This window comes from Aegilops tauschii, chromosome 7, assembly GCF_002575655.3.
Source record: "Aegilops tauschii subsp. strangulata cultivar AL8/78 chromosome 7, Aet v6.0, whole genome shotgun sequence".
NCBI lineage: Eukaryota > Viridiplantae > Streptophyta > Magnoliopsida > Poales > Poaceae > Aegilops > Aegilops tauschii.
In genome coordinates this window covers 317,391,566-317,401,422 of record NC_053041.3, presented here as the reverse complement: position 1 = coordinate 317,401,422, position 9,857 = coordinate 317,391,566, and the positions used below count along the sequence as shown (strand labels likewise).

General features: G+C 45.7%; 1 protein-coding gene across 1 annotated transcript; it reads right to left on the bottom strand.

Annotated features, from left to right (window-relative positions):
• Positions 1–8,073: 8,073 nt before the first annotated feature.
• Positions 8,074–9,303, bottom strand: LOC141027125 (uncharacterized). Its single transcript, XM_073504091.1, has 2 exons — positions 8,597–9,303; positions 8,074–8,109 (listed from the first exon to the last, which is right to left on the bottom strand). Exons 1-2 carry the CDS (start codon positions 9,296–9,298, stop codon positions 8,074–8,076), a joined length of 738 nt encoding a protein of 245 aa, XP_073360192.1. The 5' UTR covers positions 9,299–9,303.
• Positions 9,304–9,857: the final 554 nt, after the last annotated feature.

Sequence of the window (9,857 nt, the reverse complement as noted above, 5' to 3'; positions counted from 1 at the left end):
TCCGGAAAGACCACCTATTTGTTTGTTTACCAGGTTCAGCACAAAATCATAAATAAGCTCGACCAAGGATTGCCATGCATTTGGCACTGACTTTCCACCTCCCTTTTTCGTAACAACAAAAAATAGAAAAACGACCAAAATGATAGTGAGCAGCATATACAAGACCGCATTTGTAAATGTAAAATAAAAGTTGCCCACATGAAGATCAATTATTGGGTAAATGGCAAATTGATCCAATGGGTTTTCCAAAAAAGCTGATTCGGAGCACTTACAGCGCTACCCGGCGGGGAGTCTTCGGCCCTCCATATTTCGTTATAAAAATTAACAAAGCCCGTGTTCCAAGTTAAGCTTTCGCGCCCCTTGAAATGTAACTCTACGAAAGTATCCCTAAGATCCGGGAAAGAATCCACGCCCAGAAACTGGTTACAAAACCAGGTAACATCGTATGCAGGTGGCAAAACCAATTATGCCTGCCGCATGTATGATTCTACCATTTTTGTGATTTCAAAAAGCAAAGCCTGTGTATTTCCAGGCGCAATTCCATACATTTTTAAAAGGAGTCCCTGTCTTTCGAGGTAGGTTCCTCCACCCCTTCCAAAAGCCGGTTCACAAGCTGTGGATCCAACGCAGGTTGGGAAAAATCAAAAATAAAAGAATGGACGTGAGAGACGCTTTGTACTGTTTGTGTTATTAAATCGAATTTGTTCATCTCCAAGTAACTCCATCTTTTTCAGCTCTGCTCGCTCACTTTTGAAAGGAAAGGAGACTGATCTTGACATCGGCATTGGTTTTTCCAACGAAACGAAGAAGTTTTGGATTGAGATTTCACATAAGCATTTCACAATGATCCGCATTAGGCGGGGAGCAGCAATGATACCGCCGGCCAGGAATAAGTACTTATCCCTCTTATACTTAAGAAAAGAGAATAGAAGTGGTTCCTTTTCTTTCTATACGAAATTCGACGATTTCGTTTGTGTTCATGTTGGCATAGGAGAACTACTAACTTCCGCCATCTGCATTAGTTACGCTAGCGTAGGTAGGCGGTTCTCATGCCAAAGGGGAAGATCTCGCTCAGCCAAGTGCACAACCTGAGTAAGTACAATTATCGAGGAGTGATAGGGCAGCAGAGTTTGAGGCAAAAAAAGATTTGGGTGGCTATGGGTGATATGGGGAATCTAACAATTAATTGACAATGATTTCACCGTGATGTGCATTGGTAGCTTCAAGGCGAAGGCATTTTCCATATGTAAGCCACAATTTCAGTATCTTATTCTTCTGAACCAAGAAAAGCATTCTGGTAAGGAGGATGAAAGAAGAGTACGAAAAAGGAAGTCAAAAGTAGTAGTCTTTAACAAGGCTTTCCTTCATCAGCGTAAATATCTAAAGTAGAGCCTTTGGTATAAACATAAATCCCATAATAGAGGGATCGATCATCACATTCTGCTTTGTTAAGAAAGAAGGATAACCTAGATAGATAAAGGTGGAATGGACTACGTGCAATCCCATCCATGTAAATATTTTATTTACTGTAGAAATATGTATGATGTGCTGTTAGGAAATCCGCCATCGCTTGCCCTCTAATGGCCTTCCGCGGCGCATACACAATGTCGAACTCAGTAAGGATGATGGCCCCATCTTGCCAATCTTCCTGTAAGCATTGGTCTGTTCATGAGATATTTAAGTGGGTTAACTTTGGAGATGAGGGTGACCCGATGTGCTATCATGTAGTGACGTAGCTTCTTGACAGCGAACACCAGTGCAAGGCAATGTTTTTCGATAGGAGAGTACGCATGTTCAGCTCCTACGAGCACACGACTGAGGTAATAGAGGGCATTCTCTTTCCCGTTTTCATTTTCTTGTGCCAATAGAGCCCCAAGAGATTCATCCAAGGCCGTGGTGTAGAGTATAAGCTCCTTCCCTGGTATCGGCGCAGCCAGGACTGGCGGATTGAGGAGATAGCTTTTGATGCCATCTAGGGCTTGTTGGCAGTTTTCATCCCAAAAGAATGGAATGTCTTTTTTGGTTTTTCTTGTAAAAGGTTGGATTCTTCCTGCAAAAATGGCTATGAATTGCCTGATGTATGCCAGGCGCCCTTGAAGTGAACGCAGCTCCTTAAGGTTTTGAGGAGGAGGCATTTCGAGTATGGCCTTGATTTTACTCGGGTCGATTTCTATTCCCCGATGTCGAATGACAAACCCTAGGAATTTGCCTGACAAGACCATGAAGGCGCACTTCAACGGGTTTAACTTGAGTGCATGTTGCCTTAGGCGGTCGAATACGATTCTGAGATGTTGAAGATGTTCTTCATAGGATACCGCCTTTACAACGAGATCATCTACATAGCACTCGACAATCTTTTTTTGACTAGGAACTGTAGGAGAAACCCCCACAGCATATCAAAACTTTATTGAGAAAAAGAGATACAGTACAAGTACAAAGGGGGATTACAAGAGGTAATCAAAGTATCTAGGGGAAGAAGGAGAAAAAACAAGTTAAAAGATACAGACTAATGGCCTCAAGGTGGCAGGAATGAAATCCAGCGTAGAAGATCATCTTTGTAGGCAGCTTTCACTCTATATTGCATTAAGCTGATGTCATGGATGAAAGCAGATCTCCATTTATTAAATCTAGCTCTCTCATGCCTGAAGACCTTAGCATTCCTGATGATCCAGATATTCCAGCAAGCAATGAACACCACTTCGGTGAAGAAGGGCTTCCTAAAACTCCTGCTAGCATTAAGAACCAAATGAGCCATGGAGTCACCAGAAGACCAATCAATTTGCAGATAGTTCCAAACTCTGACACTAAAGTTGCAATTGAAGAACAAATGATCCCTTGTTTCCCTAGTCTGCAAAGGACAAAGGACACAGTTCACTCCATCCTCCAAATGCCAATGCCTCCTATCCACCATGTCCTTGGTGTTCAACCTGTCCATAATAAGCATCCAAGCAAAAACTTTGATTTTCAATGTACAAGAGGACTTCCAGATCCAAGCTGTCAAAGGGTTGAAAGATGCTGATACAAAAGTATGTGAGTAAAACAACTTTGGTGAGTATCCCTTGGCAGCGCCCTTCCAAAACCAAATATCCTTGGACCCAGGTGCTCTAATAAGGCCACCCAACATGGACTGGAGAATAGTCAGATCATCAAAAGCCTGGCTGGACAAAGGAAGGTGGAAGTGCTGGAAAATGTCCTGAGAGTCCAAGAACTCAAGAACAGTAACCCAGGGGTCCTTAACATAGGAATAGAGCCTGGGAAATCTAAGCTGAAGGCTAGACACCTGACCATCAAACTGCAAGTTATCTGACCACATGAGGGCAGTGTTCCCTGCATTAATCTGAACCCAAGCACACTCCCTAAAATGATGCATGACCTTGCAAATATCGTTCCACCAGAATGAGCCACAATCAGAAGTTCCCTGGGGGACCCGATTATGATAGTAGGTATCCCAAATTAAAGAAACCCAAGGGAGATCCTTTTTATTAAGGAAATTATTCGCATGTTTGATCAGAAGTGCAACGTTCTGAGAACGAAGGTTGAGAATACCAAGACCTCCCCTGTTTTTTGGCCTGCAAATAAGGTCCCACGCAGCTAGGGAGGGGGCAGGCTGACCCCTATTCCTCCTCCAGAGGCATTGTCTCTGGATTCTTTCGAATTGTTTAAGAATTCCAGCTGGGACAGCCAAACTGCACAAGAAGAAAATGGGCATAGATGACAGAGCAGAGTTAAGAAACTGCAGCCTTTCCCCCTGATTCAGAAAAGATGAACTAGCTGTCATTCTCCGCTCCATGCAATCAACCAATGGCATAAAATCCACCATTTTAGGCCTTGTAGTTCCCACTGGCAACCCAAGGTAGGTAAATGGCATTTTCCCAATCTGGCAGCCAAATGCAGAAGCTAATTCAGACATGACAGCAGTGTCCACATTGATGGGAATAATAAAGGATTTGTGATAGTTCACATCCAGACCAGTGGACACAGAGAAGACCCTGAGCATATCCTTGAGAGCTAGGAGATGGTCCTTGTCAGCAGGAAAGATAATAAGAGTGTCATCAGCATACTGAATCACAGGGTAATCCTGATCATGACAAGGTATAGGTAACTGAAGAATGCCCCTTCTGAACATGTCATTAATTACAGTCTGCAGGAGATCAGCAGCTAGGACAAAAAGGAGAGGAGAGACTGGATCACCCTGTCTGACACCCTTTTTGGACCTAAACTTCCTACCAGGGACTCCATTGAGCAGAATAGATGAGGTACCTATGGATAGAAGTTGCTTCATCCAAAGGATCCACTTCTCATTAAAGCCCTTATATCTCAAAATTTGCACAATGGCCTCATGCTCAAGGGAGTCAAAAGCCTTTTCAAAATCCAACTTGAGAATCACAATAGGTCTCTTGGACTGGGGGCACTGGTGTAAATACTCAAAGGTCCACCCAATACAATCCTGAATTGTTCTACTTTTTATGAAACCATATTGGTTCTTGTGGACACACTGCATAATCACCTCTTGAAACCTATTGGCTGCCATCTTAGACAAGAACTTAAGACCCATTCCTGTTAGAGAGATAGGTCTGAAGTCACCCACCTCCTCAGGGGAGGGCTTCTTAGGCACCAGAGTTATGTAAGAGTCATTGATATTCTCCAGATGAGCAGTACCCTGAAAGAAAGCCTGGGCCAGTTCATAAAAATCCTGAGAAATTATGTGCCAGCACCTTTTGAAGAAAAGACCATTAAAACCATCTGGACCCGGAGCTTTATCAACTGGCATATGCTTGACAATCAAGTCCATTTCCTCCTTCTCAAAAGGCTTAGTGAGAACATCCAAACCCACAACTGGTTCAATGAGGGAAGAAAGATCAAAACCATGTTAATTCCCCTGGAAGAACCCATTCTGTTCTTAAAACAATCCCAGATAATACCCTCCATTTGTGAATGATCAGTCACCACCGTACCATCAGGCAATTTTAAGCTAGCAATAGAATTTCTTCCATATCTCTCCGTGGCCATAGCATGAAAGAACTTGGTGTTCTCACCACCCACTTTTATGTATCTGATAGTACATCTTTTCCTCCAATAGAGACATTGAAGGTGGAGCAATTTCTCAACATGGGATTTAACCACAATCCTGAAATTTGATTCATGTCTGTAGAGTGTTCTATATTCCTCAAGCTCATCCAAGAGCAGGATAACACTACTGCATTTACAAATTAGAGTTTTCAGTTTAGAAATGTTCTTCTGCCATCTTTTTAGACACATTCTCAAGGACTTAAATTTGTCAGCTATCCTGGCAGTAATATGGCCCTTTCTGGATTGTTTCTGCCATGAGGAATCAACACAGTCCATAAAACCCTCCAACTCCAACCAATAATTCTCAAACCTAAAGATATTAGACTTGGGAATAGAAGTTTTGATTGTAACCATACAAGGCACATGGTCAGAAGAAGTTCTGGCAAGAGGTAGCACCTTAGTCATGGGATAATCAGAGATCCAATCAACAGAAGTGAAGAACCAGTCAAGCTGCTCAAGGAGTGGACCATCCTGCGTATTGGACCAAGTGTAGGACCTGCCTTTGATGGGCAATTCCAAAAGGCCGAGGTGTCCAATAATCTCATTAAAGATGAACATGTCATTCAAATCACCACCAGGTAGATTCCTGTTATCCATAGAACGTAAGAAATTAAAATCCCCCAGTAACAGCCAATTCTCATCCACAGGAATGTTCAGGTGATACAACCAGGTTACAAAATTTTCCCTAGCTTCCCCCTGACAAGGTCCATAAACCACCACAAGAGTCCACCGCTCATTGTTGTGCCTAGAAACAAACTCGATCACCACTGCAAATTGTTGGACTTGCAATAAAGTCCCACCAAATATAGACGACTTCCAAACAAGTAGAATTCCACTAGAGGCCCCCAAGGAAGGAGAGAAAGCAAAGCTGTCAAATCTCTTGTGGCAAAAGCTTTTAATAATTCGGGAATCGAATGAAGCACATTTAGTTTCTTGCAGACAAGCAATAGCACAGTGACTTTCGTCAATCTTTTGTCTAACAGCTCTTTGCCTAGCCTCAGAATTTAAACCCCTGACATTCCAGCACAGGACATTCCAGTTTCTACAGAGATTATTCATAAAGGAATAACAAAATCAAGTCTCCCATGCACATGACACACAGTGTCAGATGCCCAAAAGCACATAATAGTTCCGAACCAACATTATTACATATCCCAGGATCAGAAAATGAAAACCACACGCATAAAGCAGATTTATGGGCTTGCCAAACCCAGCAGAAGAGGAGCACACTATTCATTGGAGGCTTGATTTGCAGTAGCAGCAGGGTCCACCATAAGTGCATCCTCCGTGAGAAGAGTTGCATCAATCTCCAGCTCCTTGCCAATAGCTTGCAGATGACTGATGGGAGTAGGTGGAGGAACATCTCCAAATGTAGGGTCTTCAGACATCTCTGCAGAAAGGGGCTTGGCCTTGGGCTTCTTCTTCTTGGGCTGCAGAACCAGCTCATGGAAAGTGGGCTTAAACCCATCCCGCTGAGCCGAACTTCTGGTACACCTTCGAACAGATGTTTCAACAAGAGGCGTTGGCGCCAGAGTTTTGTGTGGCCTCCTCGTAGGTGCACGCGCAGGAGGAGAAGGGACAACAGGCACAACCCTGTCAGCTTCATCCACAAATAATGCTCTAGCCACAGGTCGGGCAGGTACCGGCTCCTTCCATGTCAGCAAAGGAAGATCATCCTGCTGGAAAGCAAAGTCCCAGTTTCTCTTGGTCAAAATGACAGGCGACAGGGCTTTAGGCAGCAGAGGTTTTGGCACCTCAAACACCATTGGAGCATTCAGCAGGTTTTCAAACGAGTGCCTCCAAATCATTTCAGGGGGCAGAGGGGGACCAAAGGGGATCTTAACCACAGGCTGATCCAAAGTCTGGACATCAAAAGGAGGAGGTTGATAGACCACAATTGCCCAATTACTAGCATCCTCCAGGTCCGGTGCCATCTCCATCAGATCATTCAGGTTGTCAGGTGGAGCCCCATCAATGAGAATGATAGGAGCAGGGGGCACCTGAGGTTGAGCTTCAGAACTTTGGTGAGCCGAACTAGGTTGAGCCGAGGCATTCAACACCATAGATTCTTGATCCTCCACAGCAGGCTCCGCAGCAGGTTCCTCCCAGTTGCCCCAATTGTCGTCATGCACCTCATTATGTGCAGGTTCAGGCGGAGGTGGCGGCACATCGTTCCACCCCAGAGCCGGGAATGGAGGCAGAATAAAAGGTGGCATCTCCGGGAAGGGTACACCAGGCATGGGATGAGGATTGCCATTGATGGGCATCCAGTCTTCATCTTGGGGCATCTGTTCAGCAAAATTGGCCCCAAGGATATACAGAGGCACCGTCCAAGACACCCTGGCACCACCCCAGGCAGCATAATCCATGAACACCACATCTCTTGGCACTAAAATATCTTCTGGAAAAGATGCAAAGACCAAAGTGCGCACAAGGTATGGATCCTCACTAATCCAATGATGAAACTTCCCAAATGTGTTGACCGCTGCCCGAATACTATCCTCATTGCGAAGATCGAGTGGAATCCCCAAGAACATGAGCAGTCCCTGACGGAAACCCTGAGCACCTCTAAAAGATTCACCCTCATCGTGTTTCATAAAACGCACAAAACGATCGTTGCCAAGAGGTTGGGGCGGTATCTGAAGAAGAGAAAACCTGACTGCAGCATCCCGAAGCTCAAAAAGACCCACCGATCTAATCCAAGGCTGAGCAGACCTCACCAACACCCCATGAGCTTGCAACCACTGGACCACTTCCTCTCTAGCAGCACCAATCTGATCGGGAGGGAGGATGGGCATTACCTCAGCTAGCATGAATTCCTCATGGCGGCGCACAAGTGGGGTATGTGGCGTCACATAGGTCCGAGGCAAACGAGCATCACCGCCATCCACAATGTGATGGCCAGCCGGCACATACAACAAGGGGTCGAGAGGGAAGTTGGCCATCGGAGGGGTACAACCCGGGCTGGAAGCAGACGGCAAGAACTCCGGCGGAGGAGGGGTCTCAGGCGGCGCGGTCGAAGGCGTTTTGGGACCAGGACTGATGGAACAGGGCGAAGCAGTAAATGCGAAAGTGCAAGAGGAGTCCAAGTTTGGTAAAAGCTGTGTCAGAGAGATATTCTCGGTGGGAGCTGAGCGATCCTCGGAAGTTGCAACGTTACCGGGTTTTGGTTTCCAAACCAGACCCAAAATCCAGGCAAACTTGTTGCAATCCTTTTTACCAGGCCCCACCCGCAGACAAGAGGTACAACGTAGTTTAGACGTGCACGCCGCAGCAAAATGACCCTTAGACAAGCAAATCTGACACGTTAAAATTTCGTCCACCATGCCCGCTACCAATTTGTCAAAATCTTCGTCTGCTTGCTGAGAGGATGGAATGGAAGGCCCAAAGGATAACACCGGCTCCACCTGGACCGTGGAACGTGGAGATGACGGCCCAACATGGGATGGCACGTCCACATTCGGAGACCAAAATTTCCGCCCGAGATAGACGGCGACCCATTCGCAGCTGGTTGAAGATCCCTAACCGTTCCAAAAGAAATGGAGGGAGTAGCCGACGTCCACCGGAGTTCAGCCGGCGGCGAAGGGTGGATGACCACCCGTTCATGCGCAGGAAGCGTGTACCCCGCATCCTCAACAGTTTGAATGCAATTTTGCGTGGCCGGATAACGATAACCACGACAAGCAGGATAATTCTGGAACTTTGAAAATGAAAGCTTCTTGGCAGGGGCATGCGATGATCTTATCGAAGATTTACGGGGCTTGGTGTGCATAGCCAACATGCCAAGGGTAGCTCGACGTTTGGAAGGACTAACAATGATCCACTCGGCATCACATTCCAATTTCCAAAGCTTGAACTCACGGCCCCAATTTGGGCCACCATTACCCCAAAGATGAAAGAAACATTTAAAATGATCACAAGAGAAAGAACGGAGCTTGAGAATGATCAAAGCCACAGCCTTGCAAGAAACTTGAAAACCAAAAACCCTATCCGTGATCATAAAAACCATGAACTCAATAGCAGAACCTCCGATGGCCGCCTCAAGTGCCGCTGCCACCGAATCCTCAGTCAAACGAAAATCATGCCGGCCAAAAGAAATTACCATGGTGAAGAAGCCCGTGTCATCCATGGGGTGCACCGGAAAACCCGTAGATTGAAAAACCTTTTCCGCAAAAACCAGACCCTTGGAGAAGTCCAAGCCAAGGGTGGATCCATCAGCAGAACCCATAGAGATGGGTATTAGGACGTAGATCTCAGTGCGCCGGAGAGATCTATTGGAGAGGAAATGGAATTTGGTGGCTAGGGGAGGAGATCACCGGAGGTGGTGGCGATCGCCGGGGTGGGGGTGGGAGCGCCTATCATCCTCCTCTCGTTGCCTGGTAGTTAATCCGAACTCCCACTCGACAATCTTATGTATTATCTCATCGAAGATCTTAGTCATGGCGCGTTGATATGTAGCACCGGCGTTTTTGAGACCTTTGGGCATAACCTTGTAACAATATATGCCTATTGGAGTGCGAAAGGCTGTGCTTTATCAAGGCAAGCTTCTCTTTCTTTCGCCAATGAAGTTCATATAAGTGTATAGAAAGCCTTCTTTTCACAACCATGCACAAACCAAAGTGCTGCTGAAACGTGAAATCCATGCACCAACAAGTTCCAGTTCATAAGCAATGAAAAAGCAGAGTATATGGGAGGATAGTGGCTAAAATGTTCACTTGAGGAGAGTGGGAAGTGACTAGTCTGATAGGAGAAGAGCGGAAGTGCGATCTTTCGATCCAATCTACGTC

Coding starts and splice junctions, on each gene's coding strand:
- LOC141027125 (XM_073504091.1), bottom strand. CDS start 9,298: ATGGGTTCTGCTGATGGATCCACCCTTGGCTTGGACTTCTCCAAGGGT. Junction 8,110..8,596: donor CCTCCATTTCTTTTGGAACG/GTTAGGGATCTT, acceptor CTGTTCCATCAG/TCCTGGTCCCAAAACGCCTT.